Genomic DNA, 18205 nt, shown 5'->3' with positions numbered 1-18205 from the left:
ATTACAAGTGATGAAGGCTGTACACAGAAAGGAGTGATAAACAGAGATTTTAATAGTCATTACTTGCATATAAAATGAGAACATCCGTGCAGGAAGAGTTCATTGTATGCACACATTTGGTAGAAAGGCTAGCCATGTTTCCTTACAGCAATGGTACATCTCCCATACCCCTAAAACATCCAGGCAGTTTACCTGTTCCTGCGGAGACTTTACCCAACAGAGTGAGTGAGTTGTGTGTAGTAGACAACCTACCTGACTGCCATTTGTGATGATATGCCTTGCCTAACCCTCAAAATACCTACCCAGTTGTATAGTTTAGCACAATTAATAAACCATATGCACATTTTAACAAGCTTATAAGATGGGTTGCTGTATTTTTATTTTTGGAAAAAGGAGCACATTACTTATAAATCCAACGTACATCACTCAGCAGGTCTTGATAAAAGGAAAAAAAAAAAAGTCTATTTACCCAGCAACCCATCATCTGGTAACATCCACTGATCTTCCTCAAAGGAAACTTTAGAAAGTTTGCTTAAGAACGGGGCACTGGCTGTCACCAAAATGTTGGCATAGTAAGTATAATGAAACTTTTTGCCTTTATCAAGACATGCAGAATTCTGTACATTGGGATATATGCTTAACTTATGCTTGAGGCCTTCAGCCATCCAAACCCCGGTCAACTTTGCATTTCAAAGCAAAGCCATTGCAAAGTTTTCTACTGCTGGTTTCAGCCTTTTCACTTTATGGCAGAGACCCAGGCTCAAACAAAGAAATAGAAGATTGCAGCAATACAAGATTGAGCTTCTAACGGAGTTATAACATTTGCTCCCCCCAGTGATTAGAAAAGGTAAACTTAGGGTGAAGACACAGAGCTACTAGTAGCAGTTACTTTTTGTGGCTAATACCAGGTCATAGACAATACTGAGAATTGCCTCGGCTTTACCAAGACACTACAGGTGTATTAGCAAAGTATCACTATTGTCTTTTTGTAGCCATGGCAAGTAGCTGCTACTAGTAGCTCTGTGTGTCTTCGTCCTAAGTTTACCTTTTCTATTTAGAATAGAAAATGGTCATTTACAAGAGTGGTCAGAAAAAAAGCTTAAGTTTAAAGGAATAGTTCAGCGTGAAAATAAAAACTGGGTAAATAGGCTGTGCAAAATAAAAATGTGTTTCTAATATAGTTAGTTAGCCAAAAATGTAATGTATAAAGGCTGGAGTGACTGGATCTCTAACATAATAGCCAGAACACTACTTCCTGGTTTTCAGCGCTATAACTCTGAGTTAGTCAGCGACTTGAAGGGGGGCCACATGGTACATTTCTGTTTAGTGAGTTTGTAATTGATCCTCAGCATTCAGCTCAGATTCAAAAGCAACAGATATGACCCATGTGGCCCCCCTCAAGTCTCTGATTGGTTACTGCCTGGTAACCAGGGCAACCAGTCAGTGGAAACCGAGAGCTGAAAAGCAGGAAGTTGGGCTATGTTTTGTTATGTTAAGACAGCCAATCACTCCAGTCTTATTATACATTACATATTTGACTATATTAGAAACATTTTTTATTTTGCACAGCCTATTTACCCAGTTTATATTTTTACACTGAACAATTCCTTTAAGGGTAATGACACACAGGCAGATTCGGGGGAGGCGACAAATCGCCTCTTCTTTGGGCAACAATCTCCCCGAACGGCCTTCCCATTGACTATAATGAAAAATCGCCTGCGGGGTGGCACTCGCGGGGCTTCAAGGTCGCCCAGTTTCCTCGTGAGGCAACTTTGGAAAACCACGCACCGCGAGTGCCATCCCGCTGGTGATTTTTCATTATAGGCAGCGGGAAGGCAGTTCAGGGAGATTGTCACCCCGAAGAAGAGGCGATTTGTTGCCGGGCAACTAATCTCCCCGAATCTGCCAGTGTGTCCTTACCCTTAAACTCTCCTCTGACCACTTTTGTAAACGACAGTTTTCTGCTCTAAAAGTAAAAAATTCCAGAAATTACTAAACATAAAAAAAATTAAAAAATTTCCTGTCTGGGCTCATAATCCCCTCTAAAGCATATGGACATTTTAACAAGATAGACAAAGGACACACTAAACTCCAGAAGTCTTGCGGTCTTAAAGGACAAGTCAACCCAGACATAAAAAATGTGCTGAATAAAAGAAAACATAATTCTAAGCTACTGTCGATATACATTAAAAAAAAAAAGTCAGTGCTTTTAAAGTTATTTGTAAAAACAATTGCTATAGAAAGCTTAACTCCTGGGTGTTACCCTTTAAACAATGTTGCAGAGAGGGCAGAGGATAGAAAAGGGACAGACACACTTGCTTTCAACAGCAATACATATACAAAGAACTTTAAAACTGAAGAAAAGTTATGAATGTATATATTTTAAAGTTGCTTAGAATTAGGTTTCCTTCCATATGACAAAATATTTTGGGGGCTGACTTGCCCTTTAAACCAAATAGTCTCTACCCCAGAGCTGCAATGTACAGGATCATCACACGCACATACTGATATTAACTTTAAACTGCAGCTGTCTAAAGCATCACATATACTGGCAAATGACAGGAAAGGAATCAACCACGTGCGTCTGAAAGGATCTATTGCCTTTAGTCACTCCCCCCGCAGAACTGCTTAATGTATCGGCCCAGCTCTGTTATCTCTGCGCTACAGAAAAACCTGGGTACGGCCCATTTAGAGCGGAGGGGTGCGCACCGGATCCAGCCTTCAGTCAGGTAATCAGAGTTCGTAGCTACCACCACTTCCTGTGACGCTGCAGAGAAGACGGCGTCATCTAAGCAAATGGCCTCCGCTGGCAAACGACGTCACAGCCTTCATATGACCTTTCGGCGTAGCACCCAAATCCGCACGGCTTTAATGCCCCACATTCCGCAGCGCGAACACCTCTGAAGGGCACAGCAGAGTCTTATTCAGTAGAAAGCACCACAGCTAGCCACGTATACCAACACAATTCTAGCCCCCTATTCTGGTGTCTCCGCCGTCCCTCTTGCCTGCTACCGCTCCAAGCATAAAATGGGAAATAGCTATAAAATGGCGCCGAGGGTCTTTTGCTAGCGCAGGCGTACTTATGTGAGGCGCCATACAAGCCCCTCCTTTCCTGCGCAGCCTTTTCAGCTTGTTCTAAACTCGGCTTAGTTCCGTTTCCAGGAAACAAGACAGCCAATGATAGAACGTGCGCATGATCCTCCTTTGCTTCTTCCAACCAACCAAAAGCCGACGATTTCCATCCGGATATGTGATGCCTAATCATGTTCAAACAGAGGCCGTCTTCACCCCATCGTGCCCAATAGCGACTGTCAGCAAAAAATAACCAATCACATTGTACCCTGTGCTTACCTGTATTTGTAAGAGCCTATCATCGCTTCGTGAATACATAGCCAATGAGTGAACACGAAACAGTCACCAATGAAATGTTTGGAACGCTCCCCATGGCATGAGGGTAAGCCAATGGGCTTCCGAGAAGGACTGGTTCTGCTCAACAGCTTGTTATTTCGTTTATTGCTTGCAGTTCCGTGCAAGCGGGGAGTTGTAGGAGCTGAGTGTGTGAGTGAAACTTTTTCCTCATCGCATTTTCATCTGTTCGCCTGCTTCTGGCTCTCAAGAGGGTATATCTGCGAGGAGCGGGTATTTTTGTTTTGGAGGAGGCGTCCGGCATGTCCGAGCTCTGACTTCTTAGTCCAGACTTTGAAGGTATGTGACGGGGCTGGGGTTTGAATGGCAGGCGGCTACGTACAGTTTCGCTTCAGGGGCAGAAGGGGAATGTTCCCATGGGGTCAGCTAACCTTTGCAAGCTCCCCGGTGTTTTACTTTGCTTGTTCTTACGAGATGGGGGGAAGCAGGGGGAATGTTGCACTGGTGGGGGTGGTTCTCTGTTCAGAAAGACAGGGTGAAGGGGTTGGTCTGTCGCTGTGATGGATAAACTGCGGCTCCATGGCTGAGGTAAAACTATAACTTCCACTCTTCCCCCAGTCTTGTCTAGCAGGCAAGCTTCATGTTCAGTGCTCTTCCTCAGCCTCGCACCCTCCCCCCCCCCCTACTCCTGTAGATCAGTCAGCCCACCCTGGTCCACGCAGGAAGTCCACTTTAAGTCATGAAGCATCGGGGCAGGCATCAGAGGGTAAGGAGATGGGGTTTGCCCCATCGTGTATGTGGCCCTGAAAGCTGCACTTCATGTTGTACTTGTACAGGGCATTTGGGGCCCATTGGGATCCCGGTCGGGGCCCTGTGAGGAGCAAACGGCTCGTGTGAAGAATGTACTGAGGTGTCACAAGAGTTACCTCAAAACGACTACAGCCCCTTTTACCCTGTGTGTTTGGTTTAACCCATTTCCTGCCAGTGAGGCCTTTACTATGGGGCCTTCCCAGCCTGTGACCCTCCAGCTGTCATTGCAGTTCAACTCCCAGCACCCTCACACAGCCAAGTCTTATGGAATGTGTCTTTTAATAACAGCTGGCAGGTCAGCCCTAGTTATCAGGCAATTTATTTATCGGTGAGAGGGGTTGGTTTTCCTCTGAATTTATGCTTGTACGTCCTACATTGTCCTACTTACAGATACTTTTGTGTAATGGAACTAACATGTGTCCTCTTTTCTTTCTAATGGTCTCTGCAGTTGTAGTGAAGACAAATCTTCGAGCTGGAATCCCTCAAATAACCTTTGACAATGAAGGTACGTTGTTTTATATAGTTGCTTAAACGGTACACTATCATTTTTACACCCATGGAAACAGGCCCGGGCTGAGAATTAAAATAGGCCCTGGCAATTTCAGGTACACAGAGGCCCAATCAGCCCACACAGAGGCCGAAACAGCCCCCAGCAGCCCACTAAATCCTGACTTTCTATTGGACCTTATAGCAGCCCCTCTGGCATTTGCCAGAACCCACAGATTGCCAGCCCGAGCCTGCATGGAACGCATTGTGTGCGTCGGCTGCCTAAACTATGCCAAAGTGCATTCAGCTTTCAGTAACAGGAGACGTCCTATTCACACATGTTATCAGCATCCTCAGTGGTTGATATTTATATACATATTTATGTTGCTTTGCACTTCAGCGTGTCAAAGCATTGTTCCAACCTCTTAATTAATGGGAAGAAACTAAACTTTTTTTTTAATTTTTAGTCTTAAACGCAGTTGGTAAATTTACATTTGTGCCACTGCTCTTCATCAAACTTCTTTCATACTGAGTGAGAGCAACAGTTTTGTGCTTTTGGAATGTTTCAAATGTGAAAGTAATGTTTGTCTAGTTATCCAAATAAGGAACATTTGAAATATTCCTCTAAGGTCTCTTGCTGCCAAAACTGGGAAAAGTACCTGTCTTCCTTCAGCCAAAACATTTAGTTTAATGCTTTCATGAGTTCGGATTTCTTTTTTTTTAATGTTTTGGTCCAATCATTTGATATTAAACCGATGTCATAATACAGTAACACTTTCAGCCTTGCTTGTGGTTATTCAAATCTGGTAGGCTGAAACTGTACCTCTGGCCTTCATTGAAATGTTTCTTTTCACATTCCCACACTTTTCCTGTTTATGATGGTGGAACAGTTGAAAAGTATCTGTAAATCTATTATAAACATGGGATATTTTGGCTCAAAATTGTACATACTTTAGTTTGTTTAATTGCTTAGGAAATTGAAAACCTTTTCCTTGTATTGTTCTAGAAACAGGGCTTAAATATAATGTACAATGTTGTGGGCAGATATCTGTTTATATATGGTCAACTGCCCATACTTCATAATATTTATGCTACTCCCCTCAGTGCATCTCTCTTCTTTTACTTTCTGCTTGGGGGATTGTACTTTGTTTTGTTGAGAGATCTGGAAAAGAGTGCAACAAAAATGACCCCGCCCCCAAGCCTGTTAAACATTACCGGAAACCTCTTGTTTGTAAGAACATGCTTTTACTAGCAAGACCCACTTGTGTTTTAGTTCCAGACTTTTATAGTACCATATGTATTGATATTCTGATTGCTTTGCATAAACTTTTGACATCAGACACGCACACTGAATGTTGTGTTGTTGCACAAAGCCTTTCTAGCAATGTTTTAAAATAAACTACTGCAAGTAAGGTATGTGCTTAATATTTGTAACAGCAACTTATGGAGCAGTATGCACTTTTCCTTTAAAATAATCACATATTTCATGTCATGCAGTCGCTTAGCTGTTTGACTAACCCTTTTTCAGTATATAATGAAGCATGAGTGTAAATTAATAGTTCAATAATATAAGCTGCTGTGCCATTTAAAGACTGTATAGTATTACCATTTCTTGTCTACTGAGACCTGGTTTATGTTCTTTTAATAAAAAACTTTGTATGCAAGGGGTGGTACGATTGTATGACCTTGTATGTCTACACTCCTTTCATTTCAGTTGTTTTATATTTTACTGTTCTTTTTACCCATATCTCTGTCTTGGTTCTAAAAATGCCTTTAGTTGTTCACATGTTTGTCTGATTTTGTTAAATAAGAATTTGAGCTCTACATTCTCTATTTTTTTTTTAAAAAAAAAAGAAAAACTTTCTGTTGCTTGGCATCAAAACTGAACTGTATTTTCTCCACGGAACTTTAGGCAGTGGATGAGCCTGCCTACCTAACAGTGGGGACCGATGTTAGTGCCAAGTACCGGGGTGCCTTCTGTGAGGCAAAGATCAAGACCGTAAAAAGGCTGGTAAAAGTCAAGGTATGTGTGTAGCTTCATACATAGCATATCAGTTTGGAAATGCAGCATATAGAATTAACACATCTTTATTCTCTACAATTCTTTGTTATTAGGGTGATGTGACTAGCTTTTTAAATATTTGTATTTTTTGTGTGCTTGCAGCTTCTTGGTGACACTTTCTAGTGTACATTACACCCTTGCACTCCAAGGGTAAATAAATATTCTAGTACACCAAAAACAAGCCACCTTATCTTTATCGTCATCATTTATTTATTTAGCACCCACATATTAAGCAGCACAAAAATATAATATAAAAGGGAATTTGAAAGGGTTACAGAATGAACCCCCAAGTTTAAAGGCCTGTGCTTGCAAAATTGGACAGTCTTAAAGGGGTTGTTTACCTTCCAAACACTTTTTCACTTGAGTTGTTCTCCAGAAATGTTTTCTGGTATTTCAGTCTGGCAGCCCAGGTGCAGATTCTGAACTGTTACAATTTTGCAACATTTAGTTGATCCATTTCTCAGGAGCTTCTCAGGAGTATTAGCAACTATTGTATTAATTGTAACAACTACAGGGCTAAAGATAATAAATGTATCAATTTAGAACAGTTTATAGAGTCGGAGCCCCCCCCTCCCAGAACGTCTTCAGAAAGTTAAAAAAATTTACACTTCAATATTAGACGTCATACATATAAAATAAAAAGTAATTGGAAAAGGGCTTTATTTCTGGTGAACTGTCCAAACCAACTGAACTGAAAAAAGTGCTGAAAGGTGAACAACCCCTTTAAAGGCCAATCTTGATGAAGAATGAAGAGAACAGCTGCCCATGTGCAGCCCCGGATTTCTTGATGCTCATTCTAGGTAGGGGGGTTTGGGTAGCTAGGCAGAACCATGCTTTGGTATATCAAAAATTCAGGGTTTGCTCTGGATATTAGCCAGCACTCAAAACAGAAGCTTCAGGTCTGATTTCTAAAACTCCCAAGTGAGTAGCCATAAGAGACACTTTAGGTGTGCACCTTCAAAACAAAAATTCATATATAAGCAACTAATGTTGCCTTTGTTTAAGACTTTATTTTTCAGCCAGAAGAATGTGTGCCCCTTGACGTGCATGATGGCACAGCGAAGTTCTGTTTAGAAAATCAATCCATGGTTTTCTACATAAAATTCTATTAAACCAATAGTTTTGATTAAAACTTTCATCTAATTGTTGAGAAACATTACAAGCATCTTTTATTGGTGGCTGATGTCAGCTGTTTTGGGAAGATTATTTCTTATCCAGTATGTCACCCTTACTTGTCACAAGTAAATGTGACAAGTTAGAACTCGTTGGCCAGACAAAAGTCTAAGGCTTTTACAGAATTTTAGGTGCCCCAATTCAACAAAAGTTTGTCATGTTTACAAACGTTGTTGCATTTTATAGGTTACTCTGAAGCAAGATAGTTCTACGCAGCTTGTCCAGGATGACCAAGTGAAAGGACCTTTAAGGGTGAGTGTTGGGAGCTGGTTGGGTAGCTATGTTTTCTTTTGTTATTTAAAGGGGAACCAATGAAAAGGCACTATATGATACTGTATATCTATCTATCTATCTATCTATCTATCTATCTATCTATCTATCTATCTATCTATCTATCTATCTATATATATTAAAAAGGATTGCCCTAAAAAGGATGCCTTAAATTACCAGTTCTACTGGTTACTGTAAGTGTGTTTCAGTGTCCTCTTGGGAATCCTCTCTGTATTCAATGTTTTAAAATGCCAGGGGTAGATAAGTCACAGTAAATGTAGGGGTCTTATAAAAGTACATTGATAGTAGATAATTTCAAACCACTATGATGGAAAAGGGCATAATCTGTCAAGTGATTCTAGTCAACTCATGATCTAATAATCTGTCTCTGTAGGTTGGTGCAACAGTTGAAATGAAAACAACTGACGGATCCCCGCAGGAAGCAATTATTAGTAAATTGACAGATGCAAGCTGGTATACAGTAGGTGAGTACCAGAATTCATGATTTAATATTGGTCCTTCAACCTGATACACAATGCTTAGAAGTCCTTAACAAACTTAAAGCAATAAAGTCACTTAATTTTTCAGCAATTTTTCTATACATACATATATATCTATACAATTTTACAGAACCAAATGTAAAATGCTTTTCTAGTATAAGTGCGCTTGGTCTTGTGCAATGCAAACTGTGCAGTGTCACATCCTGGGCCAGTCTTTTGGTAACTAGTTCTCTCAGTGGTGGCTGCCTGTTGGTAAACTGAAAAGTGGTGTGCAAAGTAGAATGGTCCCTTTATGACCTTATTGAAAGTAAGTAAGTTAGTTAGGTTGAAAAAAGACACATCCATCAAGTTCAACCTTTTAGTTTTTTTTTAATCTGCCTAACTGCTAGTTGATCCAGAGGAAGGCAAAAAACCCATCTGAAGCCTCTCCAATTTGCCTCAGAGGGGGAAAAAATCCTTACTGACTCCAAAATGGCAATCGGACTAGTCCCTGGATCAACTTGTACTATGAGCTATCTCCCATATCCCTGTATTCCCTCACTTGCTAAAAAACAATCCAACCCCTTCTTAAAGCTATCTAACGTATCAGCCTGTACAACTGATTCAGGGTGAGAATTCCACATATTCACAGCTCTCACTGTAAAAAACCCCTTCCGAATATTTAAGTTGCTGCATTATTTTAGCATTCAGCTGATATTTTGTAGTTGATGTAAAAAAAAATGTACATTTTGCAGTTTTTTTTACAAGTGTTTAGAATATAAGCCAGTCAGGTGCCACACAGGTCGAACATTCAAAAGCTGGGCATGGTGACATGGTTTTTAACCCAAAAGTTACTATGGAATCGCCACTCCCAGCATCAAGCCCATGGGTGTGGTTTAAAGCCTCCTCTGGTTTTGGAAATTATGTATAGCTTTAAATCCAGGCATACCACCAGAAGCACTATATAATGACTTCTGTTTAGCAAATAATATTGTTTAAATATTTATTTCTTCTTTAGCATTAAAAGGTATTTTAAAAAAAAATAAAAATAAAAGGGTAAACCTTCAAAACATGCAAGTTACACGTTAAAGCAGGGTATTCTGTAAATATGTCAAGATTGCATAATGTTTTGGAGAACTCTTTGTCTTCTTATTTATAGAGATAGGCCTGGCACCAAAACACCATGGATCACTATGTTTGAGTGCCATTATAACCGCTCCTTGATTCTATAAAGCAAGTGTGGTAGAAGATGATAAATAAACCTCTAAAGGTTTCTTCTCTAGGTTAAACTTTGTGGGGTGCAGTTATTGTACAGAACTTATTTATTTTTACACAAGGTAGAATACATTCAATAAAAGCCACACTAGACTGATTTATTATGCTTAAAAGTATAGATTATCTTGCAGTGGAATAGAGAATACCACTAAATGAGTCTCTATTCCCCCTGTAACACTATACAGACTAGTTTTTTGAAATTGCCTGTGTTCTGTACATACTGCCTAAGGAGAGAATCTAAAAATATATTATTTTTCCCCTCACTTTTTTTTCATATAGTTTTCGATGATGGTGATGAAAGAACATTACGGAGAACATCATTATGTCTAAAGGGGGAGAGGCACTTTGCAGAAAGTGAGGTAACTGCACTATGGATCAGTATTTTTTGTGTATCTAGAACTGTGCAAATACATTCACGATTGATTGGTTCCAACACTTTTCAAAAAAATGACTGCTGTTACTATTATTTGCTGTACCTTTTAAAATAATACATTAATACAAGCTTCTTTTATTTTTCTTTTATGCTTGTAAACGTTTGATTATTATTAATCAAACCAAAGGTTTGAGGGCTAAATGTGCACATGGGGATTTTTTATTTTTAGTGGTACTATTATCTGGTTGCATGTAAGTATTGCTAAACTGTATTAGATACATTAAAAGTGCTGCCTGCATGCTAGAATTTCTCTAGTCGAGGGGGATATTTTACAAAATACTTTATTATTAAATTCACTATTTTTCATCCATAGACTTTGGACCAACTTCCACTAACAAATCCTGAACATTTTGGAACTCCAGTAATTGGTAAAAAAACCAACAGGGGAAGGAGATCGTCTCTTCCAATGTGAGTATCACAGCAGAATTTTTTTCACTAATTTACAGGGGATCTATCTGAAAGAAGAGCTATATGGTAGACCAGAGTTGCCCAACCAGAGGACTGTAGGTTGGATTTTACCCTCCACCCTATTCAAGAGCTCCATATACTTCTAGGTATAACATCTTAATGTTATAATATTCAAATAAATGTTGTGTCCATAAAAAAAGTTGGACAGGACTGTGCTAGACTATTGCCCTCTGCTGCGCAGTGGAATCTATGCTCGGCTAGTTCATCATCTTTTTCAGTTGCCAGTACTTTTTAGATCAGCTTTGCAGCCTCCTCAATGTAGTCCTTATTTATGTTATAGAGTATTCATTTATTTTGTGCTATATTTAAAATTTCAGTTTTTCTCTTATTTTGAGGTTTTTATTTACTATCCCTTATTATGATTGTAGTTTAGAGTTAAAATGTTGATGGAAAAATCTTTAATTCCTATTGGAACTGCTAATTCCCTGAGAGTAGCACAGAAGAATAATGGAGATAGCAGTTCAACACCTTATTTACACAAGAGCCCACGAGTGTTTAATTACAAAGTTTCCATGGCAATCACTCCCATGTCTTCAGCAACCTATTATAATGGGTGTAATTATAGATGCATCTGAGACAACTTGAATTTGTTTCTTAGGATTTTTTTTTCTTACAGAAATTATAAAGAAATAGGAGAAAAGAACAAAGATCTGTTTTTTTGCTTGAAACATAACTGTGTTTTTGTCAGGTTTTCTTAAATGATTACAGATGGAGAATATGCTTTCCTTTATATGAGGGTATGCAGAGCATATCCACTATAATGTAAGGAATAAACGAGACTCCAATAGATAGTGTTTATATTTCAGTGAATTAATAGAAACCAGGATTCCTCTGCACTTCTACATTTTATTAAAATGTTTTACTGTTTTGTATATACTTGTGTGAACTGAATGAGTGAAAACTGCTTTCAAACTACTGAAAAGTATTCTTTTACCATACACTGCAGGTTCTGTGACCATATTAAAGTCTGTATCATGCTTTCATACAATAATGCTATATTTTAACCTTTATGTGTATTCACTGTACAGTTGGGTCTGCTGGCTCGACTCTAAATTTGGTACCCATGTCACTTTAAGTAAATAACATCATCTTAGATCCTATACTAACTTTAGCTAATCATTGGGCTGTAGATTGAATTTGCTTGGCAAAACACATGAATTGGACATCACCGATAACACTTCAATTTCACATTTTTTTTTTTTTTTAAAGTATTGCTGTTCTTATTTTGTCAGTGACGAAAAAAGAAACACCCCACACTTGAATAAACTCACCCCTTATTTAGCCGACATCTGGACTGATCCAAAGTTTAAGGCCATATTTCTGACCTATGACCACCAAGGCAATCACAAAAAGTGGCATGGGAAGTTGCAAAACACTTGAGAGTTGGCCAGAGACAAGTAGTTAGTCACAGTGGGGGACTAGACCCACACCTTGCGCATAATCATATGCTCAAAAAGGTTTAAGTATAATCAACAGCACTTGCTTTCTGTCTATATGAATTAACTGCAATTTCAGGTAAATACTTGAAAATCTTGCAAACAGTCTCATCACTGGCCCCAGAGTAAAAGTCAAGCAATCTGAATTTTGCAAATATTTACAACCATATATAACTGGTTAAAAATTGTAAGCTTCATCAGTACTCTTACATGTGAACAATCCCCATTGTATTTATGCTTACAGCCAATCTGTGCAATAATCTAGGATTACAAGGGAGAACATATAGTCCGTTTTAGCCAAGATATATTCATTTTCTTCTCTGCCATGTAGGACTGAAGATGAAAAAGAAGAAGAAAGCAGTGAAGATGAAGATGAAGATTTGAAGCGCCTTAATGATGAATTATTGGGCAAAATAGTCAGTGTCAAATGCAGTTCATCTAAGGATTGGTTTACAGCACTGGTACGTGACATGTCTGAGTACATTTGTTCCGCACAGACAATACACATCAATACTGGCTCAGTGGAATAATACTAGGGAGCAGGGCCCTCTACAAAATAATTTTCTGTCCTCCACCACTTGTGGGGAACAGAAGTGTCTCAAAACACAGATCGGGCTTGCTTGTCATGAAGGTGTAGCTGGAGCTATACAACAAAACCACTGTCTTGGCCCCCTCTGCTTCTATTTAAGTTATATTTGCAGTTGGCAGCAAATGGTGTAGCAGTTAAAATCACAAAATCTGGCGATATTTACTTTTAATTGAAATCTGCTGACATTAAGCAGTTAGTGGGGATTGTGGATGAGCAGCAGCTGAAGAGCCACTGCCTGGAAGATCTTACAGAACTCTGCCAAATACTGAAACAAATCCCTAAGGAAGTTTATTTTCATCAGTAGGGCTCCTGTGATTGATAACACTGTTTTCATGTGCGTTGGCCTGCTTTTCTTTGTGAATACCTCACAAGCTTTAATAGTTCTCTAGATACACTTTTGCGTGGCTGCAAGGCCTTTTAGAGTTGTAAGTCTTACAGAAAAATAAGAGATTTAAAATATTTTTTTTAAATTCCTTTGAGCACTGACTATTACAGAATCACATCCTAGCATACTTTAATATATTATCAAGGGCTAAACATTATCGTAACGGTATGCTTTTGTTCATGCTTTTTTTAACCTTGAGAAAGGTCTCTGCTGTACATATACATAAAGTAAAATTTTAGGACTTTATGGAGTTTATTTTTTAGCATGTTTGCATTTTAGTGTTATTGGTAGTGATGAGCGAAATTTTTCCCCATGTTTCGCCACAAAAATAACACCCATAGACTTCAGTGGTTGACAAAAAAAAAATTGCTGCTAGACAAAAAAAATTGTCTCGTTTTTGACGAATTTGCAGCAAAGCGAAACGGGTCAGATTTGCCCATCACTAGTTATGTGTTAAAGTAGACCCATCACCCAGACATAAAAATCTGTATCATTAAAGTCCTTCTTAAATTAAAAATTTCTTTTTTTTTTTATTAAAGCATTCATAGCTGTTGTAAACTCATTTAAGGATATCAGCTGTCAATCAAGTATTGCCTACCCCGCCTCTATGCCTAACCATTTTTTAGTTAGTTTTTCCATTTGACTTCTAAGTTTTGGTGAGATCTTATAAGGAGGATGTAATAATTTACCTCTGTAGCTTAGTTATCCAATATTCATCATGATTGTTAGAGGAGGAATACTGCTTGCACTTCTCACGGTACTGCTTTTTTGTGAAAGTGATGTGACCCCATGCACTGGTTAGTGACTTGCTAGCTAGGTTTAAATGCTATACACTTCAAGCCCTCAGATGGTAGCTAAATTGTACTTTTTAATTTTAAACAAACTTATTTTGTATCTTTTTACACAGAGGGTTATGTGATGTCAGCTATATGAAAATTGTACCATATACATACTGCTATTCATTTTTTTATAGGTTGTATCTCCAAGCTGTAGTGATGATACTGCTGTTAAAAAGGACCAGTGTCTGGTTCGCTCGTTTGTTGACTCAAAGTTGTAAGTTATTTTTATACATAATATTTTACACACACATTTTTTTGATCTAGTTATTGTTTTTTATTGGGCTATCCATCTCAGATACAAAAATCCTATAAAGGAGAAAGCCAATTTAGACCACATTCCAATACTCCTATTAAACATTTCCAGGGATTCTGAAATGTATTGTAAACCTTGTACTTCTCCTCCTTCCAATCCTGCTCTTATTAGACTTCAGTTAACATAATCCCTTGTTCCTCGCCCCTCCTCCAGTTATGTTAATAGAGCCATTCACTTGCAACCAAATGCCTATTGTGCCTTGGGCCTAGCTGTAAAATGTAGCCAGTATTGCAATTCAGACACATAGCATGTGTTTTAACAGTACCTATTTAAATATACAATATACTGTATTTTCTAGTTCATCAGCACTTAACAAGGGCAAGAAATCTAGACATAATTTTTCAGGCCACTCAAACCAGTTAACATGTGGGCGATAGATCAAATTGGTGTAGATATGTTCTATCAAGGATCTGAACTTCGTTCTTTTACTACAAATATTGTTTATTTCAAGTTACTGTGCATCCAACATTTTTAATCTATAGCTGGGGGCCATTTAAAAACAATTCTTGGATAGTCACATTAGCCCAGTAGGCCTCCAGTTTGGTAAACTTTTAATTCTGTTACTGATATTAATAAGTAATACAATGTCTATGCATTTTCTCAAAGTTTAATATTTTTTATTTTTTAATTGAAGCCATCCAGTTGCAAGGAAAGATCTCACTGAACTTGATGTCAATGTCCTAAAGTCAGAGCATTATGGAAAGCAAGGTAATTGTTTTGTCAGACACAAGATGTACCTTTTATGAGGGATGCACCAAATCCAATTCGGCAGAGTCTGCCAAATCCGGAAATTTGCACGAAGGATTAAGCTGTATGTTGAACAGACTCAAAACCCTAATTTGCATATGTAAATTAGCACCAGGAATTGGTATGATAAATTTAATGTAAGATTGTAGTCTTAATGAGATACAAAGTTGGGAAAATCTGTTAAATCTGCATATATATTCCAAAGATGCCAAGGGTTTGGTAGTTTGTAGTATAAAACTATGAAAATATGCTTTCTATTACCTTGATTAAAGGTTTTAGAGGTTTGAAAATATGTACGGTTTACAGTGTTCTCCATGCCAGTCATATGTCATAGTGCAAGTGCTACCATAGATAGGTTCTTTAGAAACCAAAAATAAATGGTGACAAAATCAAAAACTTTTACCAGAAAATACCAGCACATTAGAGGAAACGCTGGTGTGAATACATCAGTGTTGATGGACCAAACTTTATAATCTATCCAGTGATCCCTGCTGGGAGAATTACATGGCTGTTGTAATACCCCCTTTACTTAATCAACATCACTAAAAATGATGCTTTCTATGACTTTTCTAAGCATTTTCCAGCACAGTTTGTCTGCTTTCTGTGTTTTTGTTTTGATACTGTGTGCTGGCATTTAGTGAAAACTGTCTCTTGGCCCCTTTTCTAGGTGTGCAGGATGCCATTGCTTTTCTAACGTCCAAGACGATCCCTGAGAAATGGAAAATGGACATGAGTGATATACTTGAACCTTCCAGTAGTGATGAGGAAGATGGAGAGGAAGATGCTAGTGACGGTGATCAGAACAAAGAAGAAGAGGAAGAAACCAAGGTAAGACTTGGAGAGAGAATTTAAGAGTTCTTGTCATGTCCTGCAAAGTGCAGACTTGATGTGAGTATTCTTATGTGTATAACTTGCAAGCCTTTGAATTTATGTATATTCCTAACATAGTAATGCTTAATATAGTGAATGCTTGCTGAAACCTTATACAATCTCTGTGCAGTATCCATCTTTTATGTTTTTTTTATTAATAATTTGTAAGGAAATACAGTGTGTGAATGGGCTCAAAAAAGACACATATACCACCTTTACAAAGGATTGTTGTTCTATGAAAGAAAAAAGTAACAAACTACTTGCTGGGACTATGTAATACACAGAAAGAGCCTCTCAAATTTAAAATAACACCTCATGGGGCACTGAGCCTGCCAGACAGTGAGACAATAACTACTTAGACAAGGTTATTGCTACAAGTTTCAGCCAGTAACAGTTTCACAGAAACGTGGGGTAAACAAAACAAATGGAAATTAAATATATATTTAGCAGTTAATGATTCCATTAGGCAAAGCCACAGGAAAGATTATAAGAAATAACGGTATACTGCCCCTTGAACCACTTTTATTTTCTCTTGATCCGCTTTTTCAGCTAAGGCTGCCACATGGCAATCCCGGACCCTTTGTACATACCTTGGAGGGAACTGGGAAAAATACCTAGCTGCTGTGTTTTATATTGTATGTTTGAAGAAACGCACTGTCCTACCAGCTGGCAAAACTTGGGCAGTCTTTTTTTCTGTTGAACTCCGCATCACTTAGGTAAATGAAAATTTAAAATAAACTTCAGCATACTAAAATAAGAAACTTTCTAAATACAATCAATTAAATATTCTGGATTGTTTTCTGAAATTATCAAGTTTATGTTTACTATACCTCTTTCAGCATCTGTTTCTCTTCATTTTGTCTTGCAGCAGTTGGGTGTCAGATAGTCATTGACAGTTAGATCCAATATATCTTATAAAGGGGGGGGGGGCTTCCATTCCCAGCAGATGTTTTTTAGAGCTCATTCAAATAACTGATTCCAGTACAAACAAATCTAACAAAATAACTACCTTTTGCATGAAATTCTTCATGTAGAGAGATGGGATCTGACACCCAACTGCTGCATGAAGAGAAAATGAAGAGAAACAGATGCTGAGAGAGGAATAGTGAAGATAAACTCCATTATTTCAGAAACAGTACAGCTTTTCTAATTTATTGTATTTAGAAAGTTTCAGATTTCAGTATGCTGAATATTATATTAAATGTTAATTTCCGCGATAGTTCTCCTTTAGCTGCCATGAGCTGTCTGTATCCTTTTAGGGCTCCTTGTCTACCAGTAGTATGGGTTTGACAGCCATACAGTAACTCCATGGTTTTCCAAAACATTTAAATACCCCATGAAGGGTCATGTCTATACCTGATATCATATACAGTTGAAAGTAAGGACTTAAGGGACTTTTCTTCTGCTTTTAATGTACTGCATATGCACCGGCTTAAATGGACACATGGGGGGTATATCTTGGATGTCAAATATGTTTTAAATGAAGACCGCAGTCTGCAGACCTGTAGTGGCAGAGAGGGATGAAATTGAAAGAAAAAGCATTGCTTTAATTTTCGATTTGGAAGAATTGCCATCCACAAGGTTAAACTGTGTTAGAATGAGATATGCTTACTGGTAGATTGACAACCATGAATTAATCCACATTCCATATAGCTTTTGGATCTATAGCCAGTGTCGGACTGGCCTACCGGGATACCAGGAAAACTCCTGGTGGGCCCAGGTGTCAGTGGGCCTCTTGCTTCTAACCATTTGGCCTATTTCATGGTCATTCCCTATTTCTTTAAAGGGCTTAATAATGGAAGAATAGAGTATAGTATGTAGAGATAAAATACTATTAGAGAAGAAAAGACTAAGAGAATAAAAAGGTTGATTGAGAAGAGGAGGAATAATGGTTTGGAAAGTGGGCCCACGGTCTAAGGTTGCCCCTGGCACCCCAGTCCGACACTGTCTATAGCCCATAAGAGACGCAAGGTTCCATCACGCAGAACTAAGCCAGTTATCCCTCAGTGTGGCACAAAGCCCCCACATACCCTAGTTACGGCTTCTCTTTTCTCAGATAAAATGGTTATTGTATCCATGGATAGAAAGGTGGGGCAGAACATAAGGAAGAGGGTGAGGGGTTAGTAAGGTAAAAGTAAGTATTTCATCACTGGGTGGCAGAGGTACTCTGGCCGTTATTGCAGCCAAACGTACTGAAACTGAAG

At 38.4% G+C, this 18205-nt stretch overlaps 1 protein-coding gene across 4 annotated transcripts in view; it reads left to right on the top strand.

Annotated features, from left to right (window-relative positions):
- Positions 1-1842: 1842 nt before the first annotated feature.
- The window catches only part of arid4a.L (AT-rich interaction domain 4A L homeolog), a 46651-nt gene continuing 30288 nt past the window's right edge, over positions 1843-18205 (top strand). The window contains exons 1-11 of one of the 4 annotated variants that reach the window (XM_041573113.1): positions 1843-3705; positions 4625-4681; positions 6575-6685; positions 8084-8149; positions 8562-8652; positions 10201-10280; positions 10668-10762; positions 12590-12719; positions 14206-14285; positions 15019-15092; positions 15799-15959. In XM_041573113.1, the coding sequence (XP_041429047.1) occupies positions 4676-4681; positions 6575-6685; positions 8084-8149; positions 8562-8652; positions 10201-10280; positions 10668-10762; positions 12590-12719; positions 14206-14285; positions 15019-15092; positions 15799-15959 (894 nt within the window). In that variant the 5' untranslated portion in view covers positions 1843-3705; positions 4625-4675. Of the gene's footprint in view, positions 3706-3780; positions 4133-4624; positions 4682-6574; positions 6686-8083; positions 8150-8561; positions 8653-10200; positions 10281-10667; positions 10763-12589; positions 12720-14205; positions 14286-15018; positions 15093-15798; positions 15960-18205 lie in introns of those variants that run through there. The other 3 variants (XM_041573111.1, XM_041573110.1, XM_041573112.1) reach the window with 3 other exon arrangements.

The sequence above is a fragment of the Xenopus laevis genome, chromosome 8L, assembly GCF_017654675.1.
Source record: "Xenopus laevis strain J_2021 chromosome 8L, Xenopus_laevis_v10.1, whole genome shotgun sequence".
NCBI classification, from domain to species: domain Eukaryota; kingdom Metazoa; phylum Chordata; class Amphibia; order Anura; family Pipidae; genus Xenopus; species Xenopus laevis.
This window is presented reverse-complemented; position numbering and strand designations above follow the sequence as displayed.